Source organism: Oncorhynchus kisutch, linkage group LG10 (genome assembly GCF_002021735.2).
Source record: "Oncorhynchus kisutch isolate 150728-3 linkage group LG10, Okis_V2, whole genome shotgun sequence".
NCBI classification, from domain to species: Eukaryota; Metazoa; Chordata; class Actinopteri; order Salmoniformes; family Salmonidae; genus Oncorhynchus; species Oncorhynchus kisutch.
Window position 1 is genome coordinate 32,658,830 of NC_034183.2, and position 20,406 is coordinate 32,679,235.

General features: G+C 40.8%; 1 protein-coding gene across 2 annotated transcripts in view; it reads right to left on the minus strand.

The window, feature by feature from the left end:
* Nucleotides 1-7,054: 7,054 nt before the first annotated feature.
* The window catches only part of LOC109898057 (zinc finger protein 644), a 45,471-nt gene continuing 32,119 nt past the window's right edge, over nucleotides 7,055-20,406 (minus strand). The window contains exons 4-9 of one of the 2 annotated variants that reach the window (XM_020492822.2): nucleotides 20,117-20,324; nucleotides 15,459-15,669; nucleotides 14,546-14,711; nucleotides 12,343-12,468; nucleotides 10,573-10,678; nucleotides 7,055-10,305 (exon numbers count right to left, since the gene is read on the minus strand). In XM_020492822.2, coding sequence (XP_020348411.1) covers nucleotides 9,849-10,305; nucleotides 10,573-10,678; nucleotides 12,343-12,468; nucleotides 14,546-14,711; nucleotides 15,459-15,669; nucleotides 20,117-20,324 — 1,274 coding nt within the window. In that variant the 3' untranslated portion in view covers nucleotides 7,055-9,848. The remainder of the gene's footprint in view (nucleotides 10,306-10,572; nucleotides 10,679-12,342; nucleotides 12,469-14,545; nucleotides 14,712-15,458; nucleotides 15,670-20,116; nucleotides 20,325-20,406) is intronic. The other variant, XM_031833555.1, reaches the window with a different exon arrangement.

Sequence of the window (20,406 nt, forward strand, 5' to 3'; positions counted from 1 at the left end):
TACGATAGTAAAATAAAAAAACATAGCGCTCCAGTCAGTTTGGGAATGGGTCACTAGCATTAGGCTGATGCTAAATATCTATAAAACTAAAAGCATAGTTTTGGGACAAATCACTCGCTCAACGCTAAACCTCATTTAGATCTATTATTTAATAATGTGGCGATTGAGCAAGTTGAAGAGACTAAACTGCAAGCTGTCACCCTAGATAGCAAGCTGTCATGGTCAGAATATATAGCAATTGCTAAAATGGGAAGAGGTCTGTCCATGATAAGGCTCGTTCGTCGCTCTGCTTTCTTGACAGCTCAGTTGAGCCCTAGTTGTATCGCACCTGGACTACTGGCCAGTTGTGTGATCATGTGCGGCAAAGAGGGACATTGGTAAATTGCAGTTGGTCCAGAACATAGCAGCACGTATTGCACTTAGATGTACACGGAGGGCAAATGTCAGTAGCATGCATGTCAATCTCTCATGGCTCAAAGTTGAGGAGAGATTGACTGCATCACTATTGGTCTTTGTGCGAGGTGTTGATGTGTTGGTATCTTCAAACTGTCTGTTCTAGCAGTTGGCACACAGTTCGGACACTCATCGATGCAATACAAGAGAGGTCTCTTCACAGTCCCCATGTCCAGAACAGAGGCACACAGTATTTAATAGAGCCAAGACTACATGGAACTCTCTGGAACTCTCTGCCACCCCGGGTAACTAAAGCTAGCAATATAACCATATTCAAAAAACAACAAATAGAACATCTTAAGGCTCAACGGGGACTGTGAAGAGACACAGATATTTTTATATATTTTGTGTTGTAATTTGCACTGTATTATGTAGGTGGGTGGCACCTTGCACGAGCCTTGACTTGTGCGTGCCGGAAGGGCTCATAGGGCAGGAGCGTGAGGCAGAGGCAGGAGATTATGTAGTGTTGTGTATATTATGAATGTTATGTATATTATGTATATTAGGTATTTTATTTGTTATGTTTTGCTTCCTGTTTGGACCCCAGGAAGAATAGCCGCTTCCTTGGCAGTAGCTAATTGGAGATCCCAATAAATATTGAATATAAAATATGTGATCAAGTGATTTTATGTGAAGTTAATGTGATAACATGTGACATGTGAAAACATGAAAACATGTGATATCAATGTGATATGGGGATGCAACATTTCAACATGTGATTCCATGAAACTACACGTGACAACATTTGACCAGGTATCAAAGTATTTTCTTAACTGGAAACCATTTGTCAGTAAGTTATTGTAAAATTCCCAATAATTGCCAGGCAACTGGCTGCTACTAGCAATACATGCCAGTAACCTACAGTGCCTTCACTGACTCTTCTGTTGACAAACATTACTTGCTAATTGGCAGCATACTGTAGCAGCGGTGGCCTATCAGAATATTGCAGGTGTGGTTTATTGTAGGTGTGGCTTTTAGCTAGCTCTTTTTGGTCTTCCATGAGAGGGAATATCATCCCAGTTCATATGGTCGGTTGTATTCTGTTTATAAACATTAAGCTTGTACACTGCCAGTTTTCTAGCCTTATTAAAACTGACCAAAAGTAAGTGAAAGCAAACAGCCATATAAAATGTAAATTATATCTTGTCGTATACTCACAAAGTTACCCCACCATCAGGTCAGTGAGTGACAGGTGAGATACAGTGAGCTACTGTGAAATTTACAATAACTGACTTGCAGCTAGTTGACAGCAAGTTTTCCAAATTAAAAATGAATTTTCTGTGAACCAGCTGCCATTAAGCAAAAGGGTTTTCTAATGATCAATTGGCCTTAAAAAATTATCAACTTGGATTAGCTAACACAACGTGCCATTGGAACAAAGGAGTGATGGTTGCTGTTAATGAGCCTCTGTACGCCTATGTAGATATTCCATAAAAAATCTGCTGTTTACAGCTACAATAGTCATTTACAACATTAACAATGTCTACACTGTATTTCTGATCAATTTTATGTTATTTTAATGGACAAAAATGTGCTTTTCTTTCAAAAACAAGGACATTTCCAAGTGACCCCAAACTTTTAGTACCAGTCAAAAGTTTGGACACACCTACTCATTCAGGGTTTTTCTTTATTTTTTACAATTTTCTACAGTACATTGTAGAATAATAGTGAAGACATCAAAACTATGAAATAACACATGGAATCATGTAGTCAAATCAAATCTAATCTAATTTTATTGGTCACATACACATGGTTAGCAGATGTTATTGTGAGTGTAGAGAAATGCTTGTGCTTCTAGTTCTGACAGTGCAGCAATATCTAACAAGTAATATCTAACAATTCCACAACAAATACCTAATACACACAAATCGATTCCTAAGTAAAGGAATTGAATACGAATATATAAATATAAATATATGGATGAGCAATATCAGAGCAGCATAGGCTAAGATGCAGATAGTGTAGAATACAGTATATACTGTACATATGAGATGAATAATGCAAGATATGTAAACATTATTAAAGTGACTAGTGTTCCATTTATTAAGGTGGCCAAGGATTTCAATTCTGTATGTGGGTAGCAGCCTCTCTATGCTAGTGATGGCTGTTCAACAGTCTGATGGCCTTAAAGATGGAAGCTGTTTTTCAGTCTCTCGGCCCCAGCTTTGATGCATCTGTACTAACCTCGCCTTCTGGATGGTAGTGGGGTGAACAGACAGGTGGTTATTGTCGTTGATGATCTTTCTGGCCTTCCTGTGACATCGGGTGCTGTAGGTGTCCTGGAGGGCAAGTAGTTTGCCCCCGGTGATGCGTTGTGCAGACCGCACCACCCTGTGGAGAGCCCTGCGGTTGTGAGCAGTGCAGTTGTCGTACCAGGCGGTGATACAGCCCGACAGGATGCTCTCAATTGTGCATCTGTAATAGTTTCTGAGTGTTTTAGGTGACAAGGAAAATTTCTTCAGCAATGTCCACCTTCTCCACTGCTGTCCTGTCGATGTGGATAGGGGAGTGCTCCCTCTGCTGTTTCCTGAAGACCACGATCATCTTTGTTTTGTTGACGTTGAGTGAAAGGTTATTTTCCTGACACCACACTCCGAGAGCCCTCACCTCCTCCCTGTAGGCTGTCTTGTCGTTGTTGGTAATCAAGCCTACTACTGTTGTGTCGTCTGCAAACTTGATGATTGAGTTGGAGGAGTGCATGGCCACGCTGTCATGGGTGAATAGGGAGAACATGAAGGGGCTGAGAGCACACACCCTTGTGGGGCCCCAGTGTTGAGGATCAGCAAAGTGGGGATGTTGTTTCCTACCTTCACCACCTGGGGGCGGCCCGTCAGGAAGTCCAGGACCCAATTGCACAGGGTAGGGTTGAGAAACAGGGCCTCCAGCTTAATGATGAGCTTGGAGTTACTATGGTGTTCTTACATAGGTATTCCTCTTGTCCAGAGGGGATAGAACAGTTTGATGGCAATTGCATCGTCTGTGGACCAATTGGGGTGGTAATAAAATTTAAGTGGGTCTAGTAAACAACAAAGTGTTAAACAAATCAAAATATATTTTATATTTGAGATTCTTCAAAGTAGATTCTTCTGATGCAGCACGCCATCAATATCCTTCTTCTTAAAATAGCCCTTACACAGCCTGGAGGTGTGTTGGGTCATTGTCCTGTTGAAAAACAAATGATTGTCCCACTAAGCCCAAACCAGATGGGATGGCGTATTGCTGCAGAATGCTGTGGTAGCCATGCTGGTTAAGTGTGCCTTGAATTCTAAATAAATCACAGACTGTGTCCCAGGCAAAGCACCCCCACACCATAACACCTCCTCCTCCATGCTTTAAGGGGGGAAATACACATGCAGAGATCATCCGTTCACTTACTCTGCGTCTCACAAAGAGACAGCGGTTGGAACCAAAAATCTAAAATTTGGACTCATCAGACCAAAGAACACATTTCCACCGGTCTAATGTCCATTGATTGTGTTTCTTGGCCCAAGCAAGTCTCTTCTTCTTATTGGTGTCCTTTAGTAGTGGTTTCTTTTCAGTAATTTGACCATGAAGGTCTGATTCGCGAAGTGTCCTCTGAACAGTTGATGTTGAGATGTGTTTGTTATTTGAAATCGGTGCAAAATTTATTTGGGTTGCAATTTCTGAGGCTGGAAACTATAATGAACGTATCCTCTGCAGCAGAGGTATCTCTGGGTCTTCCTTTCATGTAGTGGTCCTCATGAGAGCCAGTTTCATCATAGCGTTTGATGGTTTTTGCGACTGCACTTGAAGAAACTTTCAAAGTTCTTGAAATTGATTGACCTTCATATCTTAAAGCAATGATGGACTGTCATTTCTCTTTTCTTATTTGAGCTATTCTTGCCGTAATATGGACTTGGTCTTTTACCAAATAGGGCTATCGTCTGTATACCACCCTACCTTGTCACAACACAACTGATTGGCTCAAACTCATTAAGAAGGAAAGACATTCCACAAATGCACTTTTAACAAGGCACACCTGTTAATTGAAATGCATTGCAGGTGACTACCTTATGAAGCTGGTTGAGAGAATGGCAAGAGTGTCCAAAGATGTCGTCAAAGCAAAGGGTGGCTACTTTGAAGAATCTCAAATATAAGATATATTTTGATTTGTTTAACACTTTTTTTGGTTACTACATGCGTTATTTCATAGTTTTGATGTCTTCACTATTTTTCTAAAATGTAGAAAATAGTCCAAATAAAGAAAAACCCTTGAATGAGTAGGTGTTGACCAGTAGTGTATATATTATTATTATAATAATTATTAATAATTTCTTTAACCATCAAAAGGTTTGAGGCGCGACCAAAAACATCATGGGCTGAAGCTCTGGAAGCCCAGGCCTATAGATGCCACTGAGGACACCAGGGTCAATGGAGTTGATGAATTTCCTTCAGCCACAATCAGTGCACCTGGGTTTCCTTTCCTTTGGTGTATCCAGATGTAAATTATTAAAGGGAGGATAAAAGCGTGAGTGGTGTGGAAATGAGACAGTCAGACACAGACAAACAGACAGACGACAGCGGCTGAGGCAGACAGGCTGGGAATCCAACCCCTTCCACCCTCACTGCCCATCCTGTCCCTCCTCCCTCCCTGACTACCCCCCATCACCCCTCCATCCTCACTCACATCCCCCTTCACTGCCCCTCCCCCCATCAGCTTGTCCCCTTGCCCGTGTGGTGATCTCTCACTCCCGGCCTCCACAGACGACTGCTTGAAGTGCAAATCTGTGTTCCCAGAACTTCCAACTTATTCCTCTTGTCAGCGGAGCAGCAAATGGGAAGCATCCCAAATGGCATCCTATTCCCTATATAGTGCACTACTTTTGGACCATAGGAATTTGGAATAGGTTGCCATTTGGGACACAGACATGGAGTGGGGGCTCCTCGCCCAGCCGCCTCACCCCTGTACAGCCCCGGTAACGGGATCATTGACAGGCCAGTGACACTGCCCAAACAGATAATGGAAACCTATTGATTTTTCACTCCTTTTTTTGTACAGGAAGCGTCGGACAGCGTTCCCCGGGTTGGCACTTCAGAATAACCAGCCAGAACAGAAAGAAGGACGTGATCAATGGATTTGAACTCTGGATCTCCGCTGCTGCCACAGAGGATAAGGTGGGGGGAAAAGCCAGGCCGACAGATAAGTGCCATCAGTCAATCACCCAGTTTCTCATGGTGCAGTGATAGGTGCTTCTCAAATGACACCCTATTCCCTACACCCCTAGGGCTCCGGCTCTGGTCAGAGTTAGTGCACTTTATAGGTAATAGGGTCGCACTGGGCACACACTGGTTGAATCAACATTGTTTCCATGTAATTTAAATGAAATTACATTGAACCAACGTGGAATAGATGTTGAATTGACATCTGTGCTCAGTGGGGTGCCAGTTGCGACGTAGACGTAGTCTACTGGTCCACCTGAAACACCTTAACACACACAATTTTGGGATTTTTTATTTAACTAATAGGAACTAACCTTCTTAGAGTGGCAGGGAGCTTCCCTTTAGTCTCCCCTACTGTAGTATCACACAGTATCACAGACACTCCTAATGTGCCAGTTTTTTTTAAATTACCTCCTAAGGCTCTCCTATTTAAATGAAACAACTTGTCTCGTTGCTTATACTTTCTGGAGAGACTAAAATGAATGAACAAATAAAATACAGTGATGATTCAAGGCAAATACTGTTGCTATTCTCTCATTTTACCACACTAACTCATTACTATTCACTGGTTCTGGTTAAATGCAGCTAGCCCCTCTCTCTCTCTACTCCATGTGGTACAGGGGAATCAGGCGTTTATATACAGTTTTAATAGAGAAGTAATCTCCAGAGAGGGGTGTCTTTGATTCTCAGGCCCTAATAATAACCATGCTTTGGTCTACTACTAGCTACCACTGGACCACTACTGCAGATGGCCAGCGTGGCTTCTACCATGTAACACATTTCTTTATGTCTCTCTCTCGCTCTCTCTCCGGGCTGCCAGTGAAATAATAAAACCCCCACTCCTGGTCATGGCTGGCTCAATCTCATTATAATCTCTCTTTGGTTTTTATTCATGGTGCCCTTTGGGATGGTGTCTGCCCCATGACGTGGCTCCCAACCTCCGCAGAGAACATCTTTTTGAAACAGCCAGGAGACCTAATGAAGTCACAGAGTGGCACAATTATTTCCCTGAGAAGGAGCATTAATGTACTTGAGAATCCCCTCCGGAGGAACATGATGACAATTGGTTTGTACAGCTTTGATCATCCTGTTTTAAATACGGACCAGGATAAACTGCAGGGTCGGCCCCCTGTGCCATGGGTTGGGTTTCTAGCAGAAGTCGTGTGTGTGTCAAATGGCACCTTATTCCCTATATAGTGCACTACTTTTTCATTGGTGAAATTTAATAGGAACTCTATGGTCCCACCAACCAAACATACTTACAAATGCTAAAAACAAAAGGCGAGAATGGCGGGTTATATAAAATCAGTGTATATTTATTTTGTACAGCCACAATGTTATAGACCGAGTTACCAGGACTTGTAGGGGGTGAGAAACGAATAATTGTAAAAAATAAAATAAAAAAATAAAAAGGCCAATATAACTATTTCATTTCAGTATTTTATTTCAGAAAGTTCTTGATATATTTACCACAGAAAGCTGAATGAATACATGGTATATAGAGCCTGCTTTCTTTAATCATCCAAAATGAAGTATGATGTTAAACCAACCAGACATTATTACAGTACATTCACATCTCTCAGACATTCCCTAGTGTTGTCTAGATGAATAAAACATTAAACTTGTGTATTTTACTTATTTACTTAGCATAATACAATATCTAACTGGAAGTTTCAGCACCATGGAAATGTGATTTACGTTGTAACTTGACTTGGATTAAAAAGCTCCTAGTCTTTTTATTGGACTGTGAAATCCATTTCAGAAGGGATAGGTAAGTTATCCATAATTATATTAGAAATAGTGCTTGGTGGTGTTGAATCATCAAAGAACAGTACAGAACAATGTGCTTCATTAACTAGGACTAATAAACGCCTTAAACCAATAATTCACCACTATCTCAGCCTTTCTTCATTTTTTGTCTTACCTCTAAATGTTATTGAAAAAAAAACTAGCCTCAATCCACTGCTTCTGCATGTTTATTTGGCAAGGTTAGCAAATTGGCAAAGGTTGATAGTCAAACCAACTAACAAGCAGTGGATTGAAGCACCTCCTTCTCCATAAAACCACTTTTGAGGTAAATGTGTATATTGCATGATATTGATGAGCTACTCAGCTTACACTACAAGAATCCAGTGACACAAAGTTCAAACTTGTTGAATATTTCAGGAAATACACTATATTATTAGTCTTATAGATAAATCACAAGAAAACATATTTTATTTTCTTAATTAACATAAAATGAGAACATATCGCAATTCCAATTACATCAGAACAAGACAAATAGGAAATCATTAACATGACAGTTAGGGAGAAAGCATATATTGTGTCCATTCATACAGTATGGACAGTTCTAGCAATACATATCATTTTTTATATAAAGTACCAGTCAAAGGTTTGGACACATAAAACTCGTTCATTTTTCTTTATTTTCACTATTTTCTACATTGTAGAATAATACTGAAGACATCAAAATGATGGAATAGCACACATGGAATCATGTAATAACCAAAAAAGTGTTAAACAAATCCAAATATATTTTAGATTCTTCAAAGTCGCCACCCTTTACCTTGATGACAGCTTTGCACACACTTGGCATTATCTCAATCAGCTTCACCTGGAATGCTTTTCCAACAGTCTTGAAGGAGTTCCCACATAATATGCTGAGCACATGTTGGCTGCTTTTCCTTCACTCTGCGGTCCAACTCATCCCAAACCATCTCAATTAAGGGGAGGATAAGGTCTGATACAGCACTCCATCACTCTCCTTCTTGGTTAAATAGCCCTTACACAACCACGCGGAGATCATCAGTTCACCTACTCTGCGTCTCACAAAGACATGGCGGTTGGTACCAGAAATCTCAAATTTGGACTCATCAGACCAAAGGACAGATTTCCACCACTCTAATGTCCATTGCTCTTGTTTCTTGGCCCAAGAAAGTCTCTTCTTCTTATTGGTGTCCTTTAGTAGTGGTTTCTTTGCAGCAATTTGACCATGAAGGCCTGAGTCTCTGAACAGTTGATTTTGAGATGTGTCTGTTACTTGAACTCTGTGAAACATTTATTTGGGCTGCAATTTCTGAGGCTGGTAACTCTAATGAACGTATCCTCTACAGCAGAGGTAACTTTGGGTCTTCCTTTCCTGTGGCGGTCCTCATGAGAGACAGCTTCATCATAGCGCTTGATGGTTTTTGCGACTGCAGTTGAAGAAAAGTTGAAGTCAAAGTTCTTGACATTTTCCAAATTGACTGACCTTCATGTCTTAAAGTATTGACGGACTGTCGTTTCTCTTTACTTATTTGAGTTGTTCTTGCCATAATATGGACTTGGTCTTTTACCAAATAGGGATATCTTCTGTATACCCCCAGTTCCTTGTCACCACACAACTGATTGGCTCAAACGCATTAAGAAGGAAAGAAATTCCACAAATGAACTTTTAACAAGGCACACCTGTTAATTGAAATGCATTCCAGGTGACTACCTCATGAAGCTGGTTTAGAGAAGAATGTGCAAAGCTGTGATCAAGACAAAGGGTGGCTATTGTGTTATTTCATAGTTTTGATGTCTTTACTATTATTCTACATGTTGTTGAAAATAGTAAAAAGAAAAGAATAATGCTGGAATGAGTAGGTGTCTCCAAACTTTTGACTGGTACTGTTTATGACCCTGTATTCTGATTATGGCTTCTATAGGCCACAGTTAAAGGTAACGGACAAAGCATTTATCATTTACACAATGCTGAGGTGTCAGTTGTCTCATTTGGTAATGGGTTCAATGTTCTGACTGACTGATAAACAGTGCAAAGAAGGAAGCAAGAAGACACATTTAACATGTGTACCTGTTGCAAGATGGCAAGATTACCTGGAGGTAAAACTTCACCTAAACATAGTAGAGTAGAAGCGGTTACAGAGTGCAAACGTTCGTTAGAAAAGTTGAGATACAAGGTTCTGAACTGACTACTGTTCTAGCTTCAGCGATTGTTGGCATTTTTGCATCTCAAGCACAAGTCTTTGTTTCTGTACATATAAGTAACAAGATCCATCATATACAGTATAGAGACAGGTCTTATAAAATAGAGGGAAGGGCTGGTATTGTGCATATTAAGAAAAACATATAGCTTTAGAATTGTTCTATCTATCTATATTTCTATGTGTCTATCCATATTTACATGTAGAGGATAAAGATATAAAGTGAAAATGTGTAAACAACCCTCTAGTTCAGGACGCCACTGGAAGAAGCTCTGGAAAGGACGTGGCCGTGTGCTGCTCCAGGCTTGGGTGCTCATTGGACGAGGGGTGTGCATGGTGCAAGGGATGTTCACCATGGAGCTCAGGGTGCTCGTGGGTTTCGGGGTGCTTGTTGGGCAAGGTGGGCCCATGGGGCAAGGGGGGCTCCTGCTGGGGCAAGGGGTGATCATGTGGAGAGGGGTGTTCCAAGCAGGAGTGCTCATGGTGCGTCTGGGGCTCATGAGCCGTGGGGGGCTCATTGGATGTTGGGTGCTCCCGAGAGGGGTGCTCCTGGGGGGGCAAGGAGGGCGTCTCTTTGTGTAGTCGCAGGACCTCCACCATGCCAGCTCCTGTGCGAGGGACACTGGTGTGCATGAGGTGCCTCTGTAAATGCCTGAGCCAATCCTCCTGGATGGACAGAGGACCCTGGAAGACGAGGTCACAGAATCTGCATAGGAGAGAGAGAGAGTTAAGTTAGGCTAGGTTATGTTATGTTAGCATACATATGGATACTCTTAAGCATCTGAAGTGGCAATAAAAATTTCCTGTACAGGTGTACAATATATTTTAGAACCGAAGCATGACCATTTCGCAATATTAAAGGAGCAATCCGTAATGTCTTTGTGCCTTGTGGCCACAGGGTGTAATGCACAACAAATCAATACGCAAACAAAAACAGGGAGGGGACAGAGAAGCTTGTTGTGGTCCTACATACCTGCAGGTGAGTCTATACATCTCCTCAACAGCACATGGGAGAGCTGAGAACAGGGTGTTCTTTGGTCCAGCCCTCAACCTAGGCTTCTTCAGTATACAGGAATAGGCTGAAAGACACAAATCATCTCATTACAGGCAAAGTCAGTACAGACCAACTTACTATAAACAACTCTATGCAACTTAGCAGACTGACACCAGGACAGAGAGAATCACAGGCTGTGTCACAATGGGGGCCCTGGTCAAAAGTAGTGCACTATACAGTACTGTACATTCGGAAAGTATTCAGAACCCTTGGACTTTTTCGCATTTTGTTACGTTATAGCCTTATTAAAAAAAAAAGATCATCCTCATCAAATCTATACACAATACCCCATACATTTTTGCAAATGTATACAAAAATAAAAAACAGAAATACCTTATTTACATAAGTATTCAGACCCTTTGCTATGAGACTCGAAATTGAGCTCAGGTGCATCCTGTTTCCATTGATCATCCTTGAGATATTTCTACAAATTGATTGGAGTCCACTTGTGGTAAATTCAAATGATTGGAGATGATTTGGAAAGGCACACACCTGTCTATTTAAGGTCCCACTGTTGACAATGCATGTCAGAGCAAATCCAAGCCATGAGGTCGAAGGAATTGTTTGTATAGATCAGAGACACGATTATGTTGAGGCACAGATCTGGGGGAAGGGTACCAAAACATTTCTGAAGCATTGAAGGTTCCCAAGAACACAGTGGCCTCCATCATTATTCAATGGAAGAAGTTTAGAACCACCAAGCTTGCCGCCCGGCCAAACTAAGCAATCGGGGGAGAAGGGCCTTGGTCAGGGAGGTGACTGAGAACCCGATGGTCACTCTGATAGAGGTTCCTCTGTGGAGATGGGAGAACCTTCCGCAATGACAACCATCTCTGCAGCACTACACCAATCAGGCCTTTATGGTAGAGTGGTCAGATGGAAGCCACTCCTCAGTAAAAGCCACATGACAGCCCGCTTAGAGTTTGCCAAAAGGCACTTAAAGGGCTCTCAGACCATGAGAAACAAGATTCTCTGTTTTTCAGCTGCAGGGACTGGGAGAGTAATAAGGATCGAGGGAAAGATGAACGGAACAAAGTACAGAGAGATCCTTGATGAAAACCTGCTCCAGAGCACTCAGGACCTCAGACTGGGGCAAAGGTTCACCTTCCAACAGGAGAATGACCCTAAGCACACAGCCAAGACAACGCAGATCTGGCTTTCGGGACAAGTCTCTGAATGGCCTTGAGTGGCCTAGCCAGAGCCCGGACTTGAATCCGATCGAACATCTCTAGAGAGACCTGAAAATCTGACAGAGCTTGAGAGGATCTGCAGAGAAGAATGGGAGAAACTCCCCAAACACTAGTGTGCCAAGCTTGGAGCATCATACCCAAGAAGACTTGAGGCTGTAATCGCTGCAAAAGGTGCTTCAACAAAGTACTGAGTAAAGGGTCTTAATACTTATGTAAATGTGACATTTCTAAAAACCTGTTTTTGCTTTGTCATCATGGTGTATTGTGTGTAAATTGATGAGGGGAAAAAAATGTAATCCATTTTGGAATAAGGCAAAAATTTAGAAAAAGTAAAGGGATCTGAATATTTTCCGAATGAACTATATAGGGAATAGGGCACCATTTGGGATGCAATCTTCTGTACATGTTCAATAAGGTACACTGTTCAATAAGGTACACTGTCATTTCAGAAAGGTGCCTTTATGTTCTTGACTTTTGTGACCAGGCTTAGTGAACTTACTTGTTCCTTCTAACATGGCAACCCTCTTCCTGCGTGCGTAAGCGCGAAGATGATTGGACAGGCTAACAGCACTGGGAAATGTTGTGTTACAGTGAATACAAATCTTCTTATTAGATGCATTTCTCTCTGGAAAGTGAGAGAGACATTGAAAGAGAGAAAAATCTAAAGAAAGCAAAGCACACAGAAGTTGAGTTCAAAACGTTAAACATGTTCCAGAAGCTCATTGACAACACTTTTCTTGCAAGGAGAACATCTTTGAACAAGTGTCAAGAGTGTAGCATCGAATGAAAATGCCTCCGGATAACCATGCTCTGTTTGTTTTTAACTTCATTAACAGTTACCTTCCATTAGAGACACTTTGTTTGGATGCTGCCCACTTTCTAAAAGTTTCAGGGTTTCAGGGTCTTTGATAAGCGTCTTTGAGAAATGAAATCTGGAGGTGAGTTGAGGTGAGTTTAAGGGAAGAATCTGAAGAAATATAAGAAATATGACTACAGAGCACATAGTAAAACTGCTATTCCCTGAGTGCCATCACCTCTCCCTCCATCTGTTTTCATATTTTAAAGATCTGTTTTGCACTTAGCAGTTGGAGACGTGTTGTTGAGAGCAATGTTTATCACAATCTAAGGACTCCAGGGTGCCTATTTTCACCTGTAGCAGAAGATTCATGCAGGGTTTGGAACAATTTGGGGCTTTAAAATGTTATTTCGGCTATGACAAGAAATTCGTACTGTGCTGATTGTGTCAATATTGCACATTAATTACAATGGTTTGGCATGGCACTGCAGGCTACATCTAGAGCATGTTAAATCGTAAAAGCGTTAGATTATGAAAGGTCTCTTCGAACACCTGTTAAAACAGATTTGATTGGGTAACAAGCCCACACCGAGTTTCTATGCAGGCTGTCCTGAAGCTACTGGCAGTTGTGTGAAAACAATAGCAACAGCTTCCCATTCATTTCACACCTAATAGGTGAAAAAACATCTCCTACAGAGGTGTTTTTTAACCATGACAAGCTACTAAAGGTTATTTAAATTACCAGCAAATTGTTTGCAACGATTTGTTTGCAAAAATGTGTGTTAAATGTCCATTTAACATAACACTGATTACAGCGATATGGCGTAGAAGCCATTGTTAGATGGTTAAAACCAAATGCGTGACTCAGTCTATTCTACCTTCAAGGTTTCAGCTCTAATGTAAAAAGTAACTATGACATTCAACACTGTCAGTCACAAAACGGGCAATCACTAGAATTCTGACAGACCCCCCAAAAAATTGCTATCTGATTTAAAATCTTTATTAATCATTTTGCAAAAAGGACAGGAACTCTTATTTGGACAGACATTAAACAAAGTTGTGTAAACACAGCTGATGTGCTTCCAGAGCCACATCAAAAGAACGTGGCCCCTTTGGTGACATTCATTATTTTTGTGTGCGTTAAAATAATTAAATTGACTGTGAACTTTTCTTTTTTTCACGTTTTTCTTTTTTTTCCATTTAAAAAAAATCCAAGTCCATTTGATTGACATGTTGTGATTTAACATGGGCTCCTGTAAGTAATGAAAAGCTGTAGAGTTAGTAAAACATACAAAACAGCTGTGGAACAAGACAAGTTTGTGTTTCATTAAAGCAAGCTAACACTGTAATTGGTGTGCACAAGTCACATATTATCTTCATCTGTATCATCGCACTCTATAAAACTATTCCGAAGAACACCTAAAATAATCATAGTTATCTGCAAAGGACTAAACTGATCAATCTTATGAATGAAGAGTAGAACTCTGTGAAAAGAACAGACCGCCAACACAGTTTAGCTAATAAAGCTGTGTCTGTCACTTCTATCCGTCATCCATCTGCCTTACCTGGATTTCTTGTCTTATTTGATTCTAGTTGAAACAGACTGATCATATGTCATATATGTTTTGCCATCACAAAGGGGGGCCTTGTTGCACTACAATAATAATTACCATCAAATAAAATATGCTTGGCAGACAAAGTAACTGCAGTTTGTAGCTTTATAGTTTTTAATTCCGTTACTTGGCAGAAAACAGGGGGGGGGGGGACATGTAAAAATACCTTTTCAACTTTACCATGATGTCACCAATTTTGAAATTGTACAATCCCAATGTCTTTTTCAGTTCTGAAAGTGCTCTAAAATGCTGATATTCTGATGTGTATAGAAATTATTTGTGAGGCTTCTTACCATGGGCCCAGTGTGTTTCCAGGTTGATGGCCTGTTGGTTCTGTCTCCCCTCAAACCTCTCTTTGGTCACAGTAAAGTGGTTCTTATCCGCATCATCCTTGTCCAACTTCCTCTTCCTCAAAAGCTTGCCTAAAGTGCTCCGGGAAGGTTCAATGACACCTCCTATCTGTAATAATAATAATACATATTACATTTTACTTGCACCTTTCAAGATCCCCAAAGACACTTACAGAGTCAAATAAAATAAAGATTTTGAACATAAGCAAATCAAATCGTATTTGTCATATGCGCCGAATACAACTGGTGTACCGTGAAATGCTTGCTTATGAGCCCTTCCCAACGATAAAGAGTAATATATCTATATATATATATCTATATATATATATATATATATATATGTATATATTAGTTGAAGTCGGAAGTTTACATACACTTGTTTGGAGTCATTAAAACTTGTTTTTCAACCACTGATTATTAGAAAACCCTTTTGCAATTATGTTAGCACAGCTGAAAACTGAAAACTGAAAACTTTTTCAGCTGTGCTAACATAATTGCAAAATGGTTTTCTAATGATCAATTAGCCTTTTAAAATTATAAACTTGGATTAGCTAACACAATGTGGAACACAGGAGTGATGGTTGCTGATAATTGGCCTCTGTGCGCCTACGTAGATATTCCATAAAAAATCGGACATTTCCAGCTTCAATAATCATTTAGAACATTAACAATGTCGACACTGTATTTCTGATCAATTTTATGTTGTTTTAATGCACAAAAAATTAGCTTTTCTTTCAAAACAAGGATATTTCTAAGTGACTCCAAACTTTTGAATGGTAGCATATACAATTAACTTTTACTTTTTTATTTATATATATTTAAAAAGCATGGTACCAATACAGCACAACAACAGTACCTCTATACTCTTCCTCTTAGGAAAGAAATCCTCTCTCTCAACTCCCTCCTGCCTGGGTGTATTTGCACTGGGATCCCATGGAGTGGGAGTGCCATTCTGGCCCAGCTGGCAGCCATGTTGGATCTTCACTGGGATCCCCATCGGTGTTAGGAAGAGCCCGTCGCTGCCAATGAACTTCTGGGAGATGATTGGTCGAGAGATTAACTGCTTCCTGTTCAGGTTTCAAATAAAACACAACAATGATATAGCCAGAGAGATACATGAAAAAGTACAATAAAATAAAAATAGCCATAATGAAAAATAAATACAAATTAAGACAAATTTAAAAAAATAAATCCTATCTACAGTACCAGTCAAAGGTTTGGACACACCTACTCATTCAAGGGTTTTTCTTTATTGTTACAGTTTTCCACATTGTAGAATAATAGTGAAGACATCAAAACAATTAAATAACACATATGGAATCATGTAGTAACCAAAAAAGTGTTAAACAAAACAAAAGAGATTTTAGATTCTTCAAAGTCGCCATCCTTTGTCTTGACGACAGCTTTGCACACTCTTGGCATTCTCTCAACCAGCTTCACCTGGAATGCTTTTCCAACAATCTTGAAGGAGTTCCCGCATTTTCTGAGCACTTATTGACTGCTTTTCCTTCACTCTGCGGTCCAACTCAACCCAAACCATCTCAATTGGAATGAAATCGGGTGATTATCGAGGCCAGGTCATCTGATGCAGCACTCCATCACTCTCCTTCTTAGTCTAATAGCCCTTACAAAGCCTGGTGGTGTGTTGGGTCATTGTCTTGTTGAAAAACAAATGATAGTCCCACTAAGCGCAAACCAGCTGTGGTGGTCATGCTGGTTAAGTGTGCCTTGAATTCTAAATAAATCACAGTGTTACCAGCAAAGCACCCCCACACCACCTCCTCAATGCTTCGCGGTGGGAACCACACATGCAGAGATCATACGTTCACCTACTCTGCGTCTCAAAAAGACACAACAGTTGGAACCAAACATCTCAAATTTAGACTATCAGACCAAAAGACAGATATCCACCGGTCTAATGTCCATTGCTCGTGTTTCTTGGCCCAAGCAAGTTTCTTCTTCTTATTGGTGTCCTTTGGTAGCTGTTTCTTTGCAGCAATTTGACCATGAAGGCCTGATTCACGCAGTCTCCTCTGAACAGTTGATGTTGAGATGTGTCTGTTACTTGAACCCTGTGAAACATATACTTGGGCTGCAATTTCTGAGCCTGGTAACTCTAATGAACGTATCCTCTGCAACAGAGGTAAATCTGGGTCTTCTTTTACTGTGGCGGTCCTCATGAGAGCCTGTTTCATCATAGTGCTTGATGGTTTTTGCAACTGAACTTGAAGCAGCATTCAAAGATCTACAAATGTTCCGCATTGACCGACTTTCATGTCTTAAAGTAATGATGGACTGTTGTTTCTTTATTTGATCTGTTTCTGCCATCATATGGACTTGGTCTTTTACCAAATAGGGCTATCTTCTGTATACCAACTATACCTTGTCACAACACAACTGATTGGCTCAAATGAAATTAATTCCTCTAATTACATTTTCATTTCATGAGCTGGTTGAGAGAATGCCAAGAGTGTATAAAGCTGTCATCAAGGCAAAGGGTGGCTACTTTGAAGAATCTCAAATCTATTTTTTTATTTTACCTTTATTTAACTAGGCAAGTCAGTTAAGAACAAATTCTTATTTTCAATGACGGCCTATTCTTCTTTTGGCAAACTCCAAGCGGCCTGTCATGTGCCTTTTACTGAGGAGTGGCCACTCTATTTCCATTTGGCCACTTTACCATAAAGGCCTGATTGGTGGAGTGCTGCAGAGATGGTTGACCGTTTGGAAGGTTCTCCCATCTCCACAGAGGATCTCTGGAGCTCTGTCAGAGTGACCATCAGGTTCTTGGTCACCTTCCTGACCAAGGCCCTTCTCCCCCGATTGCTCAGTTTGGTTGGGCGGCGAGCTTGAGGAAGAGTCTTGGTGGTTCCAAACTTCTTCCATTTAAGAATGTTGGGGACCACTGTGTTCTTGGGAACCTTCAATGCTGCAGACATTGGTCCCCTTCCCCAAAACAGTGCCTAGACACAATCCTGTCTCGAAGCTCTACGGACAATTCCTTTGACCTCATGGCTTGGTTTTTGCTCTGACATGCACTGTCAACTGTGTGACCTTATATAGAAAGGTGTATGCCTTTCCAAATCATGTCCAATCAATTGAATTTACTACAGGTAGACTCCAATCAAGTTGTAGAAACATCTCAAGGATGACCAATGGAAACAGGATGCACCGGAGGTCAATATCGAGTCTCATAGCAAAGGGCCTGAATACTTAAGTAAATAAGGTATTTTGTTTTTTTGTTTTTAATACATTTGTAAAAAAGGTCTAAATACCTGTTTTCACTTCGTCATTATGGGGTACTGGGTGTAGATTGCTGAGGATTTTCTTTTTATTTAATACATTTTAGAATAAGGCTGTAACGTAACAAAATGTGGAAAAAGTCAAGGGGTCTGAATACTTTCCGAAGGTATATATATAATATACAAACTACATGACCAAAAGTATGCGGACACCCTACTCATCGAACATCTCATTCCAAAATCTTGGGCATTAATAAATGCGGAAGACACCCCTTTTGCTGCTACAATATCCTCCACTCTTCTGGGAAGGCTTTCCACTAGATGTTGGAACATTGCTGTGGGGACTTGCTTCCATTCAGCCACAAGAGTATTAGTGAGGTCCGGCTCTGATGATGCGTGTTTATGCCTGGCTCGCAGTCAACGTTCCAATTCATCCCAAAGGTGTTCAAAGGGGTTGAGGTCAGGAACCTGAGCAGACCAGTCAAGTTCTTACACACCGATCTCAACAAATCATTTCTGTGTGGACCTCATGTTGTGGACGGGGGGGGCACTGTTATGTTGAAACAGGAAAGGGCCTTCCCAAAATTATTGCCACAATGTTGGAAGCACAGAATTGTCTTGAATGTCATTGTATGCTGTAGCATTAAGATTTCCCTTTACTGGAACTAATGGGCCTAGGCCGAACCATGAAAAACAGCCCCAGAGCATTATTACTCCTCCACCAAACTTTACAGTTGGCACTATGCATTGGGGCAGGCACTATGATTGCATTCTGTGAGCTTGTGTTGCCTACCACTCTGCGGCTGAGTCGTTGTTGCTCCTAGATGTTTCCACCTCACAGTAACCACACTTACAGTTGGCCAGGGCAGCTCTAGCAGGGCAGAAATCTGACGAACTGACTTGTTGGAAAGGTGGCAACCTATGACAGTGCCACGTTGAAAGTCACTGAGCTCTTCAGTACTGGCAATTCTACTGCCAGTGTGTGTCTATGGAGATTGCATGGTTGTGTGCTTGGCCATGTAGTATATATACAAATTATACTAATTTTGTGTCACTGATTTACACACAATACCCCATAATGTCAATGTGGAATTTAGCTTGAAGAACATTTTAGAAATCCATCCCAAATTAAAAGCTGAAATGTCTTGAGTTAATAAGCATTAAAAAAACAGACATTGAATATCCCTTTGAGCATTGTGATGTTATTAATTACAATTTGGATGGTGTATCAATACACCCAGTCACTACAAAGATAAAGGCGTCCTTCCTAACTCAGTTGCCGGAGAGGAATGAAACCACTTAGGGATTTCACAATGAGGCTAATGGTGACTTTAAAACAGTTACAGAGTTTAATATCTGCGATAGGAGTAACGTGAGGATGGATCAACAACATTGTAATTACTCCACAATAATAACCTAATTCACAGAGTGAAAAGAAGTAAGCCTGTACAGACATCCCTGTTTGCCTTAAGGCACTAAAGAAACTACAATTCGGCAAAGAAATTAACTTTATGTCCTGAACACAAAGCGCTATGTTTGGGGCAAATCCAACACAAGACATCACACATCACATTTTTTTTCAAGCACAGTGGTGGCTGCATTATGTTATGGGTATGCTTGTAATCATTTAGGACTGGGGAGTTTTTCCAGGATAAAAAGTACCGGAATGGAACTAAGCACAGGCAAAACCGTAGAGGAAAACCTGGTTCAGTCTGCTTTCCACCAGACACTGGGAGATTAATGTACCTTTCAGGGCAAATCTACACTTGAGTTGCTTATCAAGAAGACAGTGAATGTTCCCGAGTGGCCGAGTTACAGTTTTGACTTAAATCTGCTTGAAAATCTATGGCTGTCTAGCAATGATCAACAACCAATTTGAGCTTGAAGAATTTTGAAAAGAATAATGCACAATCCAGGTGTGGAGACTTACCATAAAGACTCACAGCTGTAATCACTGCCAAAGATGATTCTACAAAGTACTGTCTCAGGGGTGTGAATACTTATGTAAATCAGATATGTCTGTAGTTCATTTTCAATAAATTAGGAAAAACATTTGAAAACATATTCACTTTGCCATTATGGGTTATTGTGTGTAGATGGTTAGAAAAAAATATATTCAACACATTTTGGATTCAGGCACAACAAAATGTGGAATAAGTCAAGGGGTATGAATACTTTCTGAAGGCACTGTATACATGATATAGGATAGAATATTGTATTACATCCCTTAAAGGTGTGGACAGTAACTTTTTTGAGGAAATGTTTACAGTACCTGTTGAGAATCTGGAGGATGTTCTGGTGTTCCTGCTCGTCCTTTAGCAGCTCATTGAGAATACACACTGGACTCTTACTGGTGCTGGTGCTGGTCTTCCCTATTCGCTTTAGGTGGCCCCTCACGTGGTTGGAGAGGCCTGTCTTGGTGTCGAACCAGCCCCAGCACAGGGGACAGGTGTGCTCCGCCTGAGACTCCGGCTTCTCAGCTGCAACATGGAGATCATAAAAAAGGTTACGTTTTAACTATCTACATTTACATGCATTGCTCTTATCCAGAGCAATCTAGGT